The sequence below is a fragment of the Thermobia domestica genome, chromosome 10, assembly GCF_964235325.1.
Source record: "Thermobia domestica chromosome 10, izTheDome1.hap1.1, whole genome shotgun sequence".
Classification (NCBI taxonomy): Eukaryota; Metazoa; Arthropoda; class Insecta; order Zygentoma; family Lepismatidae; genus Thermobia; species Thermobia domestica.
In genome coordinates this window covers 229,862,130-229,884,796 of record NC_137463.1, presented here as the reverse complement: position 1 = coordinate 229,884,796, position 22,667 = coordinate 229,862,130, and the positions used below count along the sequence as shown (strand labels likewise).

The window sequence follows — 22,667 nt, the reverse complement described above, 5'->3', positions numbered from 1 at the left end:
GAGCTCGTTATCACGGAAATCACTATTTTCATAGACCCAGCTCGTGGAATCTGTATTGGACTCCAGCTCGTGGGACTAATAAACGCAGCCCTTCTGCAAGAAACTTAGACTCTTTTGTTCAGTTCAGATACCCATTAATATTGTTGACTATCAAGTCTTAATCAAGAAACGAACACCTGCTTTTCAGAAGTTTAGATTTGGCCGATGCCAGCGTTACCATGTAAAACTATGATCTTCTAGATTGGTTAGTAGCTGGGTTTCTGTTCCAGATTGTAACTTTGCTGCACAAGTTATAATTGAAAGGTAAGGATAAAACAAGAACGAATGTAAAAAAAAAAAAAAAAAAATGCATTTTCGAGAAAACGACGTTTTAATATTGAAAACCGCGTACAAAATGAATAGCGTAAATCAAATTTTTTGCCCCTTTCCTTGGACATTTCTACATCTACGCATGCATGGCATATAGTCAAATAGTACAAAGAGTCATCAACAGATAGGGCAAAGCACCGTTAAAGCACACACATGGACATTCCTTGTTTTTTCCCCTTACCCTTCAATTAGTAGTTACAGAAATGTTGCTCATCAATCAAAAGAGGAATTTTGCATTCATAAATAGACTAATTAAGCCGTCTTCGTGGATTTTTACAGCTGGCTATAGTATGTCTGTCACTGTTAGGCATCTGGAGTATCTGGGCCTTATGCAGAGTCGTTTTGTCGCATGATTAGTGCCCTGCCAAAGAGCTCGACTACCATTTGTTTCCTGCAGTAGTCAGGCTTTTAGTATGACACTAATCATACGTCAAAACGACTCTGCATAAGGCGGCATGTGTCTTAGTCACTGTTAGGAGTATCTGTGTCTTTGTTAAAGGAGACAAACAACAATATAGAATATATCTTCAATGAACAGAGGATATTGGAATATTTTTACGTATGAGACGTTGGATAGCAAAGTGGCGTAGCTATTTTTTTTAAAAAAAATTAAATTAAGTCATTTCCGTGAAATTGAAACCATAACCTGTTGGATGGCAAAGATGCGTATTTCAGAGTTTAAAATAGACCAAGAGATAGTAGCACTAAAGACGTCCTAAATTCGAATTCACGATGACCCTGAACGGCTCAGACATTCGACAACAATCACTTTACAAATTTGCTCGAGGCTTCAGCAAGCTAAAGAAGAAGGACGTAATGGACTTGTTGCCATTTATACCAGCTATCCATCATCACTTCTTGTCTTTAAAGGACAGTGACTAGCGTGGAGATGATGATGATGATGATAACGTCAGTAATGATGATGTATAATTTCCCAGTACTCCTTCCTTAATTTATGTTTCTGTTTATATTGATGTTGCCACCTTGTTTTTTATGACTTAGTTTTTCGTTCATTTACTGTTGTGCATTGTTTTTGTCAACATATTGTTCTGTTACTCAAAGGGTTCAATGACAAAGTTGCGTAAGTCAACATTACTCGTCATTTTACATACTGATGAGTTTATTAGAGCAAATACAGGTAATTCTATAAACTTATGAACTTATACCTACATAACGAGTCTTCACAGCTAAACGTCTAGTTATATAGGGATAAACATCTATAATACTTGTAAAATTTCCTGTATTTATTTTAACATCTATCTCAATATCTACAAATGACCATCAGCACTTTTCCTTCCAACCCGGTATTTCTTATAATGTTAGTATGTGTATAATCGGCAAATACATGTATGTGGCAAATTTCATGTCAAAAGAGCAGTAAATAAGAACAATAAAATGAAAATAAAACTTTCTTGTCCATTTAACAACATTTTGTTTTACTCATTCTAATTTTCGTATTTATAATTCTTTTCGTATGAAATTTACCACAAATATACATTTCCCGATTGTACACATAATATCAGTATTAAAAGTACTATGCAAAATCATTATCAAATTATATTCTTACAAAAAGACAGTTATATATATGCAACAATCATTTTGGATATGAGTGTACATACTAGCGCCACGTGAATGGTACAATTTGAAACATTCCTTCATTACAAACAAAGGAGGTACGAACCATGACCCTACAATGAACACTCTTGACGCTACAGCTTGTTGAATAACAATAGATTAGTAATTATTACTCAAAAATTGGAAGTGAAATTTAGTAAACCAACTCTAGCAACATGACTATTTATTCTAGAATTATGGTTTATACGTAATTTTGTTCGTAATGAAGCAGCGTTTCCAATCGTACCACTTGCATGTCCCTATCGTGTAAATGAGGGGAGGAACTCTCGCCCAAAATGTATAAAGAAGTAGTTGGAAATTCAAATTTTCAAAAATTCATTTTTTCAGAAATTTATCTTTTCAGGTACATGACAACGCAACAGCAGTGGTACCGTTGGAAACGTTGCATCATTATGAACAAAATGAGGTACGAATCACGATCGTACGACAAATAGGGATGACATTGTAGCTACTTTACTACACACATTGACTAAAAATATGTAATAGGAAAAAAATCAGCAATTTTTTGAAAAACCTCTATTTACCCTACGATAATGGTTCGCACCTCGTTTTATTCGGAATGATGTTAGGTTTTAAACGGCACACTCAATGTCCGTATCATGCACCTAAGGGAAGGAATTCCCGAAAGAGAAAAATCATATGAAAACCCCCTTTTTTCCACTTTGGGCGGGATATCCCAGCTTCCGGTACATAATAGAGAAATTTGAGTGGCACAGTTGGAAATATTCCTTCATTACGAACACGAGATACCATGATCCTAGGATTAATAGCAATGTATCAGTATTTTTTTTAAACTCTAAAATTTACCCTTTTCTTTTTTCCTTCTTCCATGTTTGTGACGTCACTGCCCCCAGGCATCTCACGCGTGACTGCAAAATGTCCATTAAACATTTCTTTGATGCTTCTCCACTTGAATGAATAGAAAATAGTATGAAAAGCTTTACTAGAGATTTATAAAGCAAATTCCGAAAGTCGACGCCATGGTACAGATCTGTACCAAAAGTCCTCAAAGGGTTAATGATTGGCTAAGCTGAAATTGGTGTACAATTAATTTTAGGGAAAATATATTTTATAAAATTTCCCTGATTTCCAGTCTTTTCCCTGAGCTTCCATGACCTGCAGCATTTTTTCTGAGTTCTCTCTGACTTCCCTGGCAAGTAGGTACCCTGTAAAGAATCAACCACAGTTCCGCAAATATTTTTTAATTTTTTTTTTCAAAGTTCTAATGTCGTTATCATCTCGTTTTATGTACTTACATCATGTTCAAGAATACCAGCAGCTATATAAGAAGAAAGAATTCCTGTGACAGATGCCATGCAATTTCCTACGCCTCCAAGAGTTCCTGTAAAGAAACCAAAAATCAGTTTTCTAAGTCATATCTTCATCTTTTCTTTTGGTCAGATACGAAGTCTTTTCTTTATTAGTTTAATTGCGTAACCAAAAATTTGAAAACTGCCATCGAATTACAAATTTTATAAATTCATAGGTTCCAAAAGTAGATTGGCATCCATAATAAATATATACAAAAGGTGTCCTAGAATTCACACAACGATTTAAATTTTGCGCCATTTTTGCAGTAAGGTGTTGCCAACGGAGAAAAAAAAAAGGACAGCGTGACAGCTGACAGTTCAGAGTTATTAAAAATGGAGCGCTACACGAAAGAACTACGATTTAAGTTCATCAACTGTAAAGAGTTTAATTCTTTAAAAATTAATGTCACTGGATTAATTTCTTACTTTAAACACTCTGACCACCCTTCAACAAGTCGTTCAATACAAAACATCTAAGCAGTTTGGGGGAGTGTTGCTGAGAGTCTAGAGACATGAATTCAGCACCGTGGTCAAGAATTGGACATTTCGAGAATTTCGTCAAAAGAGTACGTATGTGCCAACGAAGTCGTGGAGGCCATTTACCAAGTATGCTATTTCATACATAATCCTATACCCTATACTGTGTACTTTATGAATCAATAAAAAAAATGCAAAATTTTTAATTATAAACCTGAGTTTTCTATCAACATTACTTCTTGCGTGAATTTTGGGACACCTTTTACGTAAGTTCTAAAAGAAATCCTGACTGATTTAATGGTCAACGCCTAGGACAAACTACTTAAGTTAAGAACTTGAAATTTGAGCAGTACTTAAAAAATTTGATGTAAGGTGTCACTAAGAAAGGGGTTTTGAAAATTTGAAGTGGAAGAGGGTAAAAAATGGGAATTGCAATTATCGTAAGATGATATCTCGGAATCCCATAAAGTTATAGACATGGAATTTGATACTTGGATTTCTCATTTGAAATAACCAAACGCCTGTTTCAGAGAGAGAGAGAGAGAGAGAGAGAGAGAAAGAGATGACCTAAAGGAAAATTGTGGTTCACTAAGATGCTTATTAAGTGTTTGAATTTCATTTTCATTCTGAGACTTCGAGCTCAGAGGAATTCTATAAGACTCAGAAGGGGCGTTAAATATTCAACGCAATAACATGTGGAGGGATATTTGGTAGTAACTTTTAAACTGCTCATTCATTCCAGACACGTACGAAGGAGGATCCAAAGTTTTATACTATTATCATTTACACTTACACTATCTATCTATTAAAATGCCACAATAGCAACCAAAGCGCCTGAGCTCCAACCTATAACCTTTGAATTCAAACCTTTGATTTACGGTTATTTGTGATTTCACTTTTAACAGAAACAAATATTGTGTACTTTCAATAAATTATTTAAGTAGACCTTTTTCATATAAAGTTTATTTTTAAAATTATTGTTCAAAGTCTTTGTATTTTAATACGCCATTTCCAAAATCAATGGAAATGAATTGTGCTGCCATCTTTGGAGTTATTTTAAACGATACGTTTGTGGGCGTTTATATGTTTGTAGCCAATCCTTTCGACAATGAGATCTCGGAAACTACAGTCTCTAGAAAGATGACGTTTTCACTGATCGATTGCAAATTTTGTGTAGATTGTCCAGTTCTAATTGAATATTTAAAAAGCATGACCATTATTTCTTTATTACATATTTACGGGTACACTGGAAGTGTTGAAATTAAAAAAGAAAAAACTAAGCATCATATCCTACACATTATACATCCCAACACCACATAATTGTATGTAAGGGTTACATGCGTATCAGGCGTTTGTTTCATGGCCAAATGATAATGATAAACGAAGGATAACCATTTCTCCACTCTAACAGTAAGTTGAATCTTTATTGTTTGGAGTGTTTTGCCCAATGAACACCATATATCACTGACATTATAATTAATTGTGTGTGTAATGTATTTGCATATTACATACTGCATGCAAAAAGAAAGAAAACATTGATCATTGTGAATTAAAAACTTCTACCGGAAATAGGCTCAAATCTTGCAAATGGTGCGAGATATTGAAAAAGTAATAGAAAAAATCTCCCCTTTATGGTATCTCATGCCATTTTTTTTAATGAAGACAGGGACATGTACAGATGTGAGAAATAACAAGGAGATTCATGCTCATATGTGAATGATGCACTGTGTAGAGAGCACAGGTTCAGCTAGTTATAATAATAATAATAATAATAATAATAATAATAATAATAATAATAATAATTATTATTATTATTATTATTATTATTATTATTATTATTATTATTATTATTATTATTATTATTATTATTATTATTATTATTATTATTATTATTATTATTATTTAAAAATCAAACTAGTGTTCTGTGATGTCGTAAACATTCAATAAAGTGTGCCATCAGTCAAAAAATGTTGGGAATCATTGAAATAAGCTACTGTTAATAAAAATTATATAGTTCCATGCATTTTATGTTCATATTTTAAGAAAAATATTTTTTGTAAACACGAGTTCATACTTGAATTACCTTAAAAATTAAATACGTCCTAGAAGGCCTGTATTTTGCCTTCAGTTAATTCACAAGATTTGAGAGTTGCAAGCTAGAAATGTAATATTACTATATGATATTAACATCAAAACAAAGTCACTTAGTTTTCACCATAAAGATATAAACAAAATATATTTCTCAGATTATTCTTTAAACATTATTAATAAAAAAATCATTATAAATATTCAATATTGTGAAGAAGGTGTCAATAATTTTCATAACTCCTTGACAGGCAGAAAAAGGAGACTGAAATTTTGAGTGGCGCGTACGTACTATTTTACGAATGCTTGTCAAAAGAAAAATATTTTGCTATTTCGAGCTAATGCATATAAAGTGGTTTCCGTTTCTAACCAACACCAGAGCGTACGAGAGATATGAGAAAAGGTGGTTAGTGTAAGCCACCACCGCCCTTCAAAGAGTTGCGAATATGAAGACATATACGCAACTGTAATTTTCATGGACAAAGGTTTGTTTATCAATTCAACTGGTAAGAGTGACCAACAATTCAATTGGTAAATATTCGATGAACTCGTATTGAAAGTAGATGTGGTTAGAATTCCATTGTAGCTTCAAATCTCACATAACCACAGTGTTGAAAAAAACTATTGTTTCAATTTTTATAACTTCTATGTTGCATCTAAATACTGTATTAAATTTAAATATAGTTATAATTTGACTTCTATTTGAGTGTAATTGAATAATGTATGAATACAAAAACAAGCTGAAACGAAGATTTATTGAGCCGTTAAAGGCTCATACTCTTATTGTTAATTGAAGGGTTAGTGCCAGAACAACCTATGTGGACGTTTATATTTTCGAGAAAATAGAGCCTAAAGTCCAATTTTCCCCCCTAAGTTTTAACAGCTTAACAAGAAGTCATCGCTCTCCTAGAACTGAATGAGCCATGTTTCTCAGATAAGTTAATGTCTCCTTAGATAAAGAATGGTATCTAAGGCGGTCCGTAAACCTAACTGAGGTACTTTTATTTCACGCTTAGACGATTATAGCACTCAACCCTAAAATTGAGCTGTAAATATAAAGAAGTTCTTTTAAAATTAAATTAAACTATATATATTAAGTTTCAAAACCAAAGTGGACGATATTCATTCTTATAACGAAGTTGAAAATGTGACAGTCTTAATGGTCACCGACGTATGATGACGAAGTACAAGAAAAATATGGGATGGTTACAAATTATTGGACGATTTCAGAAGACTATATTTTCACTAATACTAAACAGAAATATATATGACTTTAGTGTCTTTGCAAAGAGCGAGGATTGAAGTTTTATTCTGAGTTTAGATGCACTTGGATGTGAGCCCAATGTGTAATACGACAGATGTCAACCATTTAATTCTTATGATTTTTGAGGTTCTCAGGTTATCTCCTGTTATTCTCATGGTTTTTGAGGCTTTCGTGATATTTTAACTGGATTTTTCAAGTGATTTGAAGTTTTTTTTTGGGGGGGGGGTCCTAGTGATGTTGAAATGGATCAGGTGCCAATCGATCGTAGCTGATTTCAGATTGAATGTGCGCGAAGAGACAGTGTTGTTGTTCGACTGGTATTTATACGCCAATTTGACATCGTGTTCCCCCTGCATCATCAATCCGTAGGCTGTTTGATCAATTTCGGGATAGGGGATGCATAAGGAAAGGATGCGCAGGGAGACCACAGGTATGTGAAGAGTATGTGGACAGAGTTCGTGGAAATTTCATAAGGAGCCCATTGAGATCAGGCGGAGGACCGACATCAACTGTGATGAAGATTCTACGAAAGCGATTGCTGTAATTCTCGCATAAACTAAAAGTGATACAGAACTTGCAGCATAGTGGTTCATCAAAGAGGCTTGCATTTTTTGAGAATTTGATGGCCAAGATCGAAGAAGCTGAAGCTTTGTTGGAACATACCGTCATGAATAATGAAACAACATTTCATTTATCTATTAAAGTCAACAAGCACAATGTCCAGATATGGAGATCAAAGAATCACCGCGCTGTCGTTGTGGTAGAACGTGACAGGCCCAAAGTTAACATGTTTTGTGCCCTTACTTAAAAAAACAAAAAAAAAAAAAAAAACGTGAGTTTGGCCTTTTTTCTGACACATTAGCTAACTCTATCATACAAAACGTATACTTTGACGCATTGGAAGGTTGATTAAAGCTATGGTTCACGGAAAAGGAAGAAAAGTTTATTTTCCAACAAGACGAAGCCCCTCCGCATTGACATACGAATGTTCAGGGATACCTGAATCGACACCTGCCATGAAGATGGATTAGTCGTGCAATACCTACAAGCAAGAAACTGCATATGGACACCGTGTTCACCGGATCTCACAGTGTGTGATTTCTTCCACTGATATTTCATCAAGGACAATGTTTACATTCTCCATTTCCAACTACACTGCCAGGATTGAGAAGGCGCATTACAAGAGCCATCGAAGACATCACACTAGACATGCTTGTGAAGGTTTGAAAAGAACATAGGTAGTTGTCTGCTGTATTACACATAGAGCTCACATTGAATGCATCCGAAGTCAAGATAAAACCAACTTCCCTTTTACCAATATTAAGATCATGTATTTCTGTTCAGTAACAGTGAAACTATAGCTTTCTGAAATCGTCCAAACATTTGTAACCACCGCAACTATTTTAAGTTAACAATGTAAAATCGTTTCTAAGTCTTGAGATTTTATTGATACGGTTCAACACAAATCTGTACATTAAGTATGTTCACATATAAATTCATGTATAAGTTTAGTTAACAGATTCTGAAGATTTATATTTTGTTCACAGAAGTTTTAAGGTAGAAGGAGATTTGTATTTCGTTCGACTTTTTTTGAATCCCAAACAAGTTTTTTTGATTGCAAATACAGTGGGTCAAGTAAGTTTCCGTACACCAGGGATTAGTAATTTCAAAATGTTATAATATCTTAAAATAAATAAATAATAAATCGCAATTATATTAGCTGAATTTGTTCGTGTCTACTTATAATGTGTACACATTATAGTGATGGTATTGAATATACCGATATATAACTGACGATTTAAGTTAAGTTGCTGAAAATTAAGGTCAAAAAAGTTTCCGTACACGGCACAAACATACAAAAGAAGGAAGCAAAATGCACACCAAACAGCATTTGCAGTGATTACAGATGACAGTAGCGTGCTCTACTAGTGATAAGGTACTACTACAGTTAAATTTGGGCAAAGAAGACCTGCAGAGGCAGTAAAACGACTCGTCAAACTGGAAGTGCTAATCCCAATACGTGAACTAATAGTAAAATTAAGACAAGAAGATAAATTTCTTAGAAACATAGCAGGAAGAGTAAAGAAATCACATTCTACAGTACAATTCATTCTAAATAGGCATATTGCAACAAATAGTTGCAAGGATCGACCGCGCAGTGGCCGTCCAACAAAGCTAAAGGATAATCATGAACGTGTTATTTTAAGAACTATCCGAAATGAACCCAAAACAATTGCTCCAAAACTAGCTAGTATGCTTGAAACTGACTATGGTGTAAAAATTGTTCCTAAAACAGTTCGCACTGTCATCAGAAAAGCGGGCTACAACTGTCGCATAGCTAGAAAGAAACTATATGTTAGTAAAGCAAACGCCAAGAAATGTGTAGAGTTCCCAAAAGCTCATGTGGACAAGCCAATTAGTTTCTGCGACTGTTTTATTTAGTGAGGAGAGCAAATTCAACATTGATCGATCCGACGTAAGAGTTATTGTGCGGAGGAAACCAAATACGCACATGGAACCGAAGTATCTGTCCTACTATGAAGAATGGAGGTGGTGGTGTGCTCTTCTGGGAGTGTATGAGTGCAGTTGGAGTAAGAAATTTGGATTTATCGAAGGTACAATGGACCAACATGTTTAACTAAACATTCTGAAACAGAATCTCCACAACAGTGCAGAGAAACTGAACACGGAGGCCTCTTTTATATTCCAGCAAGATAACGACCTTAAACATGCTGCATGAAAAGTGAAAGAGTGGTTATTGTATAATGTGCCGAAACAACTTCATACTCATCCATAATACCCTGACTGTAATTCTATTGAGCATCTGAGGGATGAATTAGGGATGTGCATTAGGAAACACAATATTAGAAACAAGGACTAGTTGAAAAATGCATTACGTGAAGAATGGAGTAACATCTTCCCTGTAACCACATCAAAATTGGTCACTGCAATGCAAAAAACGAATGCCAGAAGTACTTAAGACCAAAGGAGGCCAAATTGATCACTAACTGCGGTCGAAACGCAAAGTGGTGCCCTCATTTATGTTTATTTCTTTATGTGTACGGAAACTTTTTTGATTTGTAATATGGTCGGTATGTCGTGTGTATTTGATTTTCTTCTGAATTAAAGGTTCCAAATATTTTATTTTCTTATGTATATGCTTGTTATGGAGTTCCTTATAGAAAACATAGAAATTGTCGTTCTCTTTCTGTACTTTGTAAGATATATTACAATACATAACCGGAAAACATCTGTACGGAAACTTTTTTGACTCAATGTAACTATTCTTACCTGAGAGATTTGGAGCAATATCCAAGAAGGCTTGGCCGTGTGCTGAAGTCTGAGCCCCGTTTAAACCATACGTCAGGGCCAACATAGCAATTGCAGCTGCAGTGTTGCATCCAAGGAAGGCAAACGCCAAGATACCAAGTGCTGGCAGTATATGAGCTGTAAACAAGTCGAAATTTAGTTGTAAATTGCTAACTTGTTTCAAGCCGAGTGAACTCAGCTATTTACAAATAACTCAGAATGTAAAATATTAATATGTACAGGGCCGGATCCAGGATTCCTTGAGGGGGTACACCAATAACTACCAGTACATTTTAATTAAATTTGAGATTTTTTAAAATGCCTTTGAAGATGCTAAGTGTCTGCCCTCTATGGATTCTTTTCCTTCAACCTTCAGAAAATTGACTTAAACTATGGATTTTGCAAAACTTACTGCTAGCTTCTCACTTTAGATAGTGTATATTTACAACAAAGATGGGGGTGCACGTGCACATTTGCACCCCCCTAAATCCGGCCCTGAATACGTAATACACATTATAATATATATTATATATTATTATTATTATTGTCAGAAGCATCTCTCATCACTACCAGGTTGCTTACCCCAAAGTTAGAAGCATTTCATGTGGTATTCCAAAGTTGTCTTCCCTCAACATTAATATATATTACCATTGTCACTTCTCTCACTTTCATCATACTTTATATCCTGAAGGTCAGAACACAATTTCTTCTCAAAGAGCTTTAACCATTCTTTCCTTCTTTTTTTATTATTTCCAATATTACTCTTTTCTCCTCTATTTTCCGGCAATTTTAAAATGTTTTTTCGTTTAACCTAGCTAATTTCCTCCATTCTACTCTTGAGGACATGGTTAGCCCTCCCTGCTGGTCTAGAGACTGGCACGTCCGCCTTTGGTGTACGGCGTCCCGGATTTGATTCCCCGTGGGAGAGCTTTTGGAATTTTAACTGTCCTGGATATATGTATGTGTTCGTATCCCTGTCGAATTTAGTAAAAGGTTAAAGAAACCTCGTATATGAGGAAACTCGCGTGCTCAGGAAACTGAGGTATGATCGGTTCTTTTTTTTTTAAAAAAAAAAAAAAGAAAGAAAGAAAAAGAAATGGTGGCTTAGTGGTAGAACGTTCACCTCTGATGCGTGCGGTTCGATCCCAGCTCGCGCCAACTGGGCTTTGTGATGGACAAACACCGTGTGCGTGGGTTTTCTCGGGGTTTTCCCGTTTCGACAACTTTCTTGATCCTACAATTTTATTTATTTCTCATCACCACCGTCTTCATTAGCCTACACGGCGTAATCGTGGGACGTAAAGATTTAATTTCATTCTTCTCTTTCTATATCTCAATGTTTTCTTCTCATTTTTCGTTGCTTTCTCATAATGCCTACATTTCTACTTCGTACACTACAAAACAATATAGAAACATTCACCATATTGCACGTAGTACAATCTCTTAACCTAACCACTTTTGTACATTGCTCAATGCTCATCTACTTAGTTTGTCCATACATCATTATAAAAATATATGTAACAGTTTTCACTCGTTAAGTCGACCATCTGTGTAAGCTGACTATTCTATGAAACCAGAATGATCAACTTGGATAAGTTGCAATGAGTGTTATCTAATATATAAGTTTGTGCCCTGAACACTGGCGCAAATCCCAGTGGGACGAGGAGGACATGTCCCCCCAATCTTAGACCTGGGAGAGACTGTCCCCCCTAATAATCTGACGTTAAAAGTGCTTTTTGGGATAAGTGTGATGATTTGTGTTCGACTGCCACAAAGGAATATAAGATGAAATTGATTTCTCTTGGCTTTTCCATCTTTCAAACTGAACTTCGTGCTGTAGTGCGTTTAGTAGTCTCATCAATATGTATTAATTCCACTTCCGCTATTTGGGTACAAATTGCAATAAATGCCAGAGGAGGATATGCCCCTCTCCTCATGCTGGAAAGTTGTCTCAGCTGGAGGTACGGGCACAAATTCCGGGGAAATGGAGGGACATGTTCCCCCAACATTAGAACTGGAGGCTCTCCCAATAATCCGATTTGAAAAGTGCTTTCTGCAAATCAGTGTGATGATTTGTGTCCGACTGCCACAAAGGAAAGTGAGATGAAATTGATTTCTCTTGGCTTTTCCATTTTTAATGAAAATGAAGGTATGCGAGTGTGCGTGACGTAACCTCATGTGAAATCTTATCTCCTCCTCTCCCCTAGGCCCTAGCATACGAAGAGTATATAGACTACCCAATGTCACTAAAACCCATCTTTTCAGTAAATGCGCATTTCATCTATTTGTAGTATCAGCCTAGGCATCTATTTATGCTTCTTAAGCAAACTAACTCTATGGCCTATGGATCCTGGAGGTTCAATGCCGCCTTCACAAAAGCTCTCCATTGATTTCTATCTTTAGCCAACTGGATCCAGTTTCTACTTTGTATTCCTATTTCTGCGAGATCCATCTTAATATTGTCCTCCCATCTGCGCCTTGGTCTTCCTAATGGTCATTTTCCGATTGGTTTTCCAGTCAAGATTTTGAAAGCGTTTCTACTTTCTTCCATCCTAGCTACATGACCTGCCCACCTAAGCCTCCTAGACTTGATGACCCCAACAATGTTTGGTAATCCGTATAAATTATGTAGTTCCTCGTTGTGAAGTTACCGTCATTCCCCATTCCCGTTCCTCTTGGGTACGAATATTCGTCTCAGGATCTTGTTCTCAAATACTTTCAGTCTATGTTCTTCCCTCAGAGTAAGCGACCATGTTTCGCAACCATACAGAACAACAGGCATGATTATCGTTTTGTATATTTTAAGCTTCAAATTCCTCGACAGAATTCGCGACGACATGAGATTTTGAACTGAATAATAACACGAATTCCCTGCTTTTAGTCAATATTTTAATTTATTCGTGAATATGATTTTCGTCTGTTAATATTAATCCTAGATATTTGAAAGTATCCACTTTATAATTTAAGTATTATTCAGGATTTTAACGCATTCATAATTTGCCGTATTAAGGTCCCGACGCACTTCTATGTATTTAGTTTTCTCTGCATTTACTTCTAAACCAATGTCCCTGCAAGCGTTCAATAATACTTCTGCATTTCTTTCTATTGTTCTCCTATCATCCCCTATTAAATTTACATCATCAGTGTACGCCATAACCTGGTGAACACCGTTCAACTCTAGGCTGTGGTTGTTATCTTTGATTTTCCTTATAGCGTATTCCAGACAAAGTTGAATAATAGTGGCGATAACGCATCTCCTTGTTTCAGGCCGTTCTCGACGTGAAAGCTCGTGAACAAAAATTTTCCTGTCCGGACTTTACTTTGGGATTCTTTTAAAACTGCATTAATTAATCTAATTAGCTTTTTCGGTATTCCAAATTCTGTAAAAACGCTGTACAATGTTTATCTCCTAACCGAGTCGTAAGCCTTTCTAAAATCAATAAATAGTTGATTCTTTCCACTCTTGTGGCAATTCTTCCTTGTTCCAGATAAGGAGGATGAGTTCGTGTATCTTATTCCACAATTTTTCGCCTCCAGCTAAAATTCACTCAGCCGGAATTTCGTCTACACCCGGAGATTTGTGTTTCTTTAATTATTCTTTATAGCGATTTCTACTTCTATTTGGTTGGGTTCTGGAATATACGGTTCTGCGGTGTAATCTCCCTTTCTCCATGCACTTTAGTTTTTGGCTGCGTGTTAAACAAATCGTCAAAGAAATCTTTCCATCTATTTAAAATGCTTATCTGTATCAGTGAGAACTGTTCTGTCAGCTTTCTTTAATATAAGCACGATAGCTTTCCTAAATTCGTTGATCCCTTTATACATGTCCCGAAAGTTTTTTTTTTTTTTCTATTATCTTCAAGTTCCTTAATTTTAGCTTTCAAAAAATGGCATTTCTTTGTTTAAAAGTTTTGGAATTTTCCCGCCCGATGTCTACAATTATTTCATTCGGATTTTGTAGCCAAAGTAATTTTGCCTGTTAGTTTAATGCATTCCTGATCGAACCATGGTTTATTCCTACGTATTTCCGCGTGTTGAGAGAGGATGCTTTGTAAGCAAAGAAAAGAATTTAATTGCTGGAATATTTTTCTCATAATTTTAAGGTTATGGAGAACCTATAACTAAAGAGTATATGAAATGCGTCAGATTTCTATAACAATTCCTGTAATATTATTGAAATTATCATAATTCTGCTCAAATACGAGTATTGTTGCGTCATACATAATTGATATTCTTTCTTCATAGTTTTGGAGAAGTCATTATTTATAATATTATATTATTATAAAACAATTTTAACGTAGATCTTTGTGGATGCCTAATTAGAAGCATACCAATTATAAATATGCATGTATTCAGATTTCAGAATGTGTTCACGGCAGTGATTTGTAATACTGATATGTACTACTATTTCATCTACATCGCCTAATATGTAATATACTCTACAATAGGTTCACCTCAGAAATAAGATTCATCTACCGTAATATGAATTTCATCTCCCTTCCCTAGAATAAGCCTCAAATCTGCCCACCTCCCAATGTTGAAGACAACGAATGGCGTATTTAGGATTTTGTTTCTAGAGGCTATCCACAACACAAAAAGGAAGTGGGCAATTGCCCACCTGAGTTTGAGAATTAAATATATTTTAATTTATGCATAAATGGAAGTTATAATGGTAAGAATTGCAGACCGATAAATCCTATTTGATATGATAGAAAAATTTAGGAGTGAATCTAACTCTTTATTCTATTAACACAAGAAAAAGTAAGCATCCTCTTGGCCTACCTAATTTTACGGGCTGATTATTCCCCCGTTTTGATCTTCTTTAATTCAAACATTACCTTCTTTTAAAAATAACTAAACGATACAATTTTTCCTTTGTTATAATAACTAAAGTCCCGTCATGTTGATATCCGCGCAAGTTGGTGTGGAACACCAGTTTCGCTCATCAACCCCTCTTAGTGTTGGTGTTACTGATGACGGCCGACTTGAATCACAACTGACAACGGTCGATAAAGTATGATAGGCGAAACGAAAGAAAGTAACATCAAGAAAAAGAAACAGAAAAGTAGAAAGGACGAAAGAAAGAACAGAAGGGCGTAGTTCTTACATGGAATGAAATTTGACAAATACAGTATTATTTCTGAACAAAAAGCATAAGAAAATGGAAAGTCAATGACATTCTTAGAAATGGTAAGAAGGATAATTATTGTACGTGGAATGCGAAAAACTAACAAATTTATTTCGGGGGAGCTTGAGCCCGATAGCCCCCTAAATACGCCACTGAAGAATATTCTGCTCCCCTGATCCTCCACAGCATTGTTTTTCAACTTCATAAATATTTTGAGCATCGCTTATATCTATATATATAAAAGAGAACGTACAAATCCTTTGTTCCCTCATCACGCTAATACGGCTGAACCAATTTCTTTTATTTTTGGGGGGTTATTAGGATTTGGACCCTAGATGGTTTTTATCATATCACTTTAATTTTTAATTACCAGTGTCTTGAGATAATTGACCATTCAAGTGTCCATAACGTACAAATCCTTTGTTAGATCATCATAGGTAAAAATAAACGTATTTATATGCAACCCGCATGACCGTGTCACTCGGCGGGTTAACATAAATGACAGGCGCTTTAATGTTAACATTTACTGCAATCACTTGAAAGCGAAAAAGTAAAAATTATCTAAGTAACAAAGTTTATTGCGTTCCGGGGTGACCGCAGCGAAGCGGGGCGGGTTAACATAAATGACAGGCGATATAATGTTAACATTTAATGCAATCTTCTATGGTTTTTATCATATCACTTGAAAGCGAAAAAGTAAAAATTATCTAAGTAACAACGTTTATTGCGTTCCGGGGTGACCGCAGCGAAGCGGGGTGAACGCTGCTAGTATATAATAAATTTAATTTCAAAAATTATTGAGATATTAGAATCAGAACTTATAACTTAATGCAACGTTGTGTGATGTAGAATTGAACGTTTATATTGATCCTTTGAAAATATATCGAGCCGTCGCGTTTAATTAACAATAAAAGAAGAGAGCAATTAAGAAATAAATACATCTAATTATCTGCAGCAACAACAAATATAACTATTCAGAGTGAAAAAAAAAAGAATCAGAACAATACAATAACATATCAAACATTATGTACGTAAGTTAAAATTAAAGCTAATCTAGTATAATCAGTGGTCTCTTTCTTCTGGAGGTAGGTGTATTAATCCTAACGTCTCAAATACTGATTCTTCTGTTGGTTTCGGAATTTGTAGGTCAGTTAGCTTATTCCTTCTCTGTTGTACAACTCCAGCAGTGAGTGTGTGTTCACTCAAACTCATTCCTTGTTTGGAAGCCAATAGTCTTATAGACCTATTAAACATACCGGGCCTTATGCAGAGTCATTTTGCTTAATGATTAGCGTCATACTAAAAGCCTGACTACTGCAGGAAAAATATGTAAGTCGATCTTTTTAGTATGGCACTAATCACGCTTCGAACGACTCTGCATAAGGCCCACCAAATCTAGTGAAATGTATTAGAGCAGGTGTAGGGGAAAGTGGGGGAATACCACGCAACGAGGGAATACCACGCACCCTATTTTCTCAGTTCTAATGCTTCGAAACTGATTCAGATTAGTGCTAATATCTAGTTTAGACTATGAAAGACATAGAAAATATTGCATGAGCGAGGCGCCAGTTGCTGCTAGGTGTGGTGTATGGCATGGCGAAATGTTGTTTTGTTGTAATTTCTTCTAATTTACTTCGTTTGCAGATTTAGAGATATGTATTGAAATACTTAGTTGATTTTTATAATGTGTATACAATATTTTAGCGTAGTGTGTTAGTATTAAGTTCATGCTAAATCTGTTTATATGAAACGACGTGAAACTTCTGAAGGTTCAATTTTTCTATCTCGGCTTGGAATGGGGTAATTGCACGCATGTTGTCCATTGTACGTGGTATTGCCCCTTCACGAAACAGTTATCAAAAAAGTTTATGCTGCGTTTCTTTTCCTTTTTTATGTATATTGCAGATGCCATGACACTATATTAGGCATACAGAGAAGTGCAAATGGACATTAAAACAACTACCAAACGCCATAGGAGCAATAAATGGCGGAAGAAAAATTAGAGAGGTAGTAAATGATTTTGGGATACATGAGGCTACATTAAGAACAAAAGTGAAAACTGGGACTGTCTGTTCTAAGAAAATGGGAAGAAAAGCTGTATTGAGCTCTACACAAAAAGCGGAACTTTCTGGTCACGCTTTACATTTAGCCATGTTGTTTTACGAAATGTCTTTAATTCAACTACGCAGAAAAGCTTATGAATACGCAGAAGCTAATAATATCAAACACAATTTGAATAAAAAAGGTCGACTTGCTGGGAATGATTGGTTGGAATTGCTTTTAAAGAAAAATTCCACGATAAGGTTAAGGAAATCTGAAGCAATTAGTATTAACAGGGTCGACGAATTCAATGAAGAAGAGGTGAAAGAGTATTTTAAGAACCTGACAGAGTTACCGAAAATATCATTTCTGCGAAGATTAGATCTTTAACGTTGACGAAACAGGTATATTATAGTATAGACAAACTAGCAGTTGACCTAAACGTACAGTCAACAAACGACCTAAGTTTATGGAAAGATATTCTGATGCTTCACGTTAAGGAATTAGTGCGTGCCAATACCCGATGTAATGCGTGTCATTACCCGATGTGGTGGGGAATACCACGCGTTTCTCGTTTTCCACAAACTTTATTTTTACAGAATCTATGAAAATCAAGGAGCACTACCGACGACCGAATATGAAACTAGAATGATTAAGTTACAACATACATTTTCCTCATGTTAATTTGTTTGATTTGTAGCGAGATATTGGAAAATGTACCTTAAGTGCGTGGTATTCCCCCACTTTCCCCTATACTCTGAATATGGAGCGGTAATTATATCTATTCTCTCCATACTCCTTGCTCGGTTGCTACATACTGTAAATTGATGCACCAATGATGTCTGTTTTTACTCCTATCCTCCCTTCTCCGCAATTATAGAAGAAAGACTGCTTCTAGCTCTTTACTAGTGGGTAACGTTCCCATTATAGCCGACACGTTCCCACGTTGAATGGCTATGCTTATGCATTGAATCAGGAAACTTTTTGCTCGATTATGTCCTGATTTAATTGATAGGCGGTGGCCGATTTCTTTTATAAATTTGAGGCCTCCTTCCCAAGAACCGCTAAACTCAATTGCTATTGCGACAAAGCAATAGTTATCGAGTAGATTGCTATATTTATTCCTTTTTATTTTCGCTCTTCGAGCAGCTACGAGTCCAGCTTGTACTGAGGCATATTGTAGGTTGGAGGGGCATAGGTGTCTGAACATGTGCAGTCCCAAATCAATACCTTTCCTTTCTTTCAAGGTACTAATATCATACCATCGGGTCTTTTTCCGTCAGATCGGCTGCATCCAATCGGTTCCCTCACTGCTGGGAGCCCTGCTGATATTAATGTTCTTAATATTATATCATTTACACTTGAATGACATGGGTGTCTGCCTGCGCTGCTTTTGCACGACAAACCGTGTAATCATGTTTTTATCTACAAAGGTGTTACAAATGGGGCAGTGGTGTGGTTCACATTATCTGCTCCCAACCGTGGTGCAACTGACACTCAGCTCTCATTGGATAGGCCCAGAGATGGTGATGGTAGAGCTTGAAGCCATGCTCCGTTTTCTGGGGACATGACCGCTAAAAGTCTGGCTTTAACTTCAATGTTATTTGTAGTCTGCTGCTTCAATGTTATTAATTATAGTTGCTTTGATTAATCATTATATTAGTATCTATGAGTAATCATTGATTATTACTCTCTTAAAATCATTTTTAGTTATTATGGGAACTAGCAAACCTGCACGTCCTGCGCAAGCGCAGGACACTATTGTTGTCTGAATGACTGAATATGATACAAAATTATAAATATTTATGGCTAGCAAAGTGGTTTTAATAACATGTTAATAATATCTTTAAGAATTTCTCGATAATTACTTGAATTTAAGACGTCCTCGAATCTAAGACGCACCCCGATTTCGCTGGGATAAATTAAGGGAAAATAGTAATATGTCCGGTTTTTACTATTACTAAAGCGTTCTTGGATATTGGTCATTTTTGGTTATATTTATATATTCCTCTCCCCTTATGATAAAAATTATCCCAGGCCCGAATGTCATGTATGTTGAAAATTTGATCGAAATCGGTTGAGTGATTCAAGAATTGTTATATTTACTTTTATATATTAATCACCCTTTCCCCTCCCCCTCCCTTAGGCTCTACCGTCAAAGTGAAAATATTTTTTAAAAAAACTTTCCAGGCTCGAACGCCATCTATGTTGAAAATTTGATCGAGATCGGGTTAAGTGGTTCAAGAGTTATTAAGTTTTATTTATTTTTTATATATCTCTCTTCTCCCCTCCTCCTACCCTAAGTTCTACCGTCAAAGGGATATCGACGATGTTCAGGTAAAATGTCGTAAGTCTCATTTCCAACTTTTTTTTCAGGAGAGCGAAAACGCAACCTCTAACTTCCATTTACATCCTACCAAAACACAAGTATAAAAAGTGGTTTATTTGTATGTTCCGAATCCTTCTATCATGTTCCGAACAGAAAAATGTTTTAGCGATTACTAACATTTCACAAACCATCAGAGCATTCGAATGAGGTATCGCCTATTACAAAGCCGTACACATTGTATAAAATTATATAGGTGCACGGCCAGAAAAATTGTTGGGAGTGGTCGATTGATTGATTAATTTTGAGTTTAACGTTCCAAAATGAAATGAAATCTTACGTCCCACAGTTATGCCGGTTAGGCTAAAGGAGACGGGGATGATGAGAAATGAATGAAATGGTGGAATGAAGAAAGTGGGAGGAAACAGGAGAACCCCGAGGAAACCCACGCACACGGTGTTTGTCCACCACAAAGTTCACTTGGCGGGGGCTGGAATCGAACCCGGGGCCCCAAGCACAGAGTACTGATGAAGTTTAAGATCAAATTTTCATACTACATCAATCATTTCCCTATTAAAGAAGTACCGTATAGTTTTATTGAGAAAATGTACAAATGTAAGCTCAGTAAGGAAGTTTTTGGGAGGTCCTGACCCGGTGGACTCCCTCGTAGGTGTGCCTCTATTGAAATAAGAAGTTCTAGAACAGATACATTTGTAAAAGAACACTTTGAACATACAGAACATTTTAAAATTTAGCATACAGAACAAAGAGTCATGTACAATATATTTTTAACCATGCATATATACTTCTGAATCAATGGATATACATACATCTGTTATGTTCAGTATATAGATTAAAAATACTTTTTTTTTTAAACTGGTTGCAGTTTAGGTTACCAAATCCAGTAGTTGATATAAACTTACAGATGGTGATGGATAATCTTCTGACGATCATCAATCTTAGCTTTCTCCTCCTCAGAAGATAATCAACGAAAATGGCGTAGGCAACGGCGAAGCAATAGCGGCACAAGTAAGGAAGCCCAGATATAAATCCATTCTTTTAAAAAAATATATTGTTTCATTTACAAAATGTAAATATCATGATATATATATTGTAACTAATACAACTATTTCTTTATCAACAATTTATCATATATATTACCATAATGAGCATAAGGCAAAATATTTTACTTTTATTGAAAACATAAAGTGTGATTATTATAGATTATGGAGATATGACTTAAAATTTTAAAAGACTACAATGTGTATGGGACATCTTAATAAAATACATTTCTTAATCGGATTATAAAGTCTTCGGAGACAGCACTGAATATTTGAATGTATTACTTTTTAATTTAAAGGAGTAATTTCCTCACTTCAAAATATTTTAACACCTTTTATGAAGAATGTTTCATACCACCCGATTTTCGTTCTCATCCTTAGGTAAGGGGGCGCGGTGGCTCAGTGGTAGAGCGTTCACCTCCGGTGCTTGGGGTCCCTGGTTCGATCCCAGCTCGCGCCGTGTGGACTTTGTGGTGGACAAACACCGTGCTCGTGGGTTTTCTCGGGGTTCTCCCGTTTCCTCCCACTTTCTTCATTCCACCATTTCACTCATTTCTCATTATCACCGTCTCCTTTAGCCTAACCGGCATAACCGTGGGACGTTAAACTTAAAGATTTCACGAAGAACATGTAATAAATTACTTCAAGTAGTTGCGAATGTGGGAATTTACAAAAGTGGGAAAAGTTTTAAAGAACAGCTCGAAAATAGCATAGCTTACAGAATCGGTCCCGGAGGTAGTGCAATACGATAACATATGTTGAAATTTTGTAGGAATTCGCATTCGATATCTATCAACTAACATAATAATTGAAGACCTAGGTGCAAAGGCCACGTAATAAAGTTTTTGGTCTAAAGTGAGATATTGATATTCTGTAACGAAAAAAGAAAACACTTAACTGTTGGCGCAAGAATGAGTTACCTTCGCTCATCAATAAGAGTTGAGACTATGCTTACCATATTGGATCTTTTCAGAATTTTTTTCTCCACAAATTACAGCAAATGAAGCTGTTTGGTTTTCTAGTCACCTCTTGAATCCTACAGCTGAGAAGAGTATCCAAATTGGCCGGAATCTCGATCGATATTTAATTTGAATCCCATTGACTCATAGTCCTACCACACACAGAGCATAACTTTATGCTCGAAACGGTCCTGTTTGACGACCATTTCTGGAAGTTGATCCCTACTCAACCATTGCTTTTGCACATTCATGCACATGTGACAATCCGTTTAAGGACAGGCACGTGACACTGATTTTGCAACAGCTGTCGCCAGACATCCACTCTCCTCTGAACCTATGCTGGAAGTTAACTCATGTGACACAATGCAGAAGCTCCTGATGGTGAAAATGACGCACCTCAGTGTACAGGGTCATGTTGAGTTGGTTTGACAGTTGAGTACCTGAGAGTGAGAAGGGGCTATGCCACACAACCTGAAATTTTGATGTAGATACAGTTCCTGTTGATGCTGCTAACAATTTTTCCAATTACCCTGTTGATATTTGAAGGCAAATAAGCCATTACCCAATAACAATAACCATACGTTGTGCATTTTGTACTTATTCTAATAAATCTTCATTTTTCTCAAAACTATCTGTTTGTGGCATAGCCCCTTCTCACTCTCAAGCACTCAGTTGTCGTCTCCTGGTGGATGAATTTTCTTTGT

General features: G+C 35.9%; 1 protein-coding gene across 1 annotated transcript in view; it reads right to left on the bottom strand.

Moving 5' to 3' along the window:
- Positions 1-22,667, bottom strand: part of LOC145663047 (putative inorganic phosphate cotransporter) — a 48,749-nt gene that overhangs the window by 4,335 nt on the left and 21,747 nt on the right. Inside the window, exons 7-9 of the mRNA XM_081729205.1 lie at positions 20,867-20,999; positions 10,432-10,587; positions 3,261-3,346 (exon numbers count right to left, since the gene is read on the bottom strand). Of these exons, the coding sequence (XP_081585331.1) occupies positions 3,261-3,346; positions 10,432-10,587; positions 20,867-20,999 (375 nt within the window). The remainder of the gene's footprint in view (positions 1-3,260; positions 3,347-10,431; positions 10,588-20,866; positions 21,000-22,667) is intronic.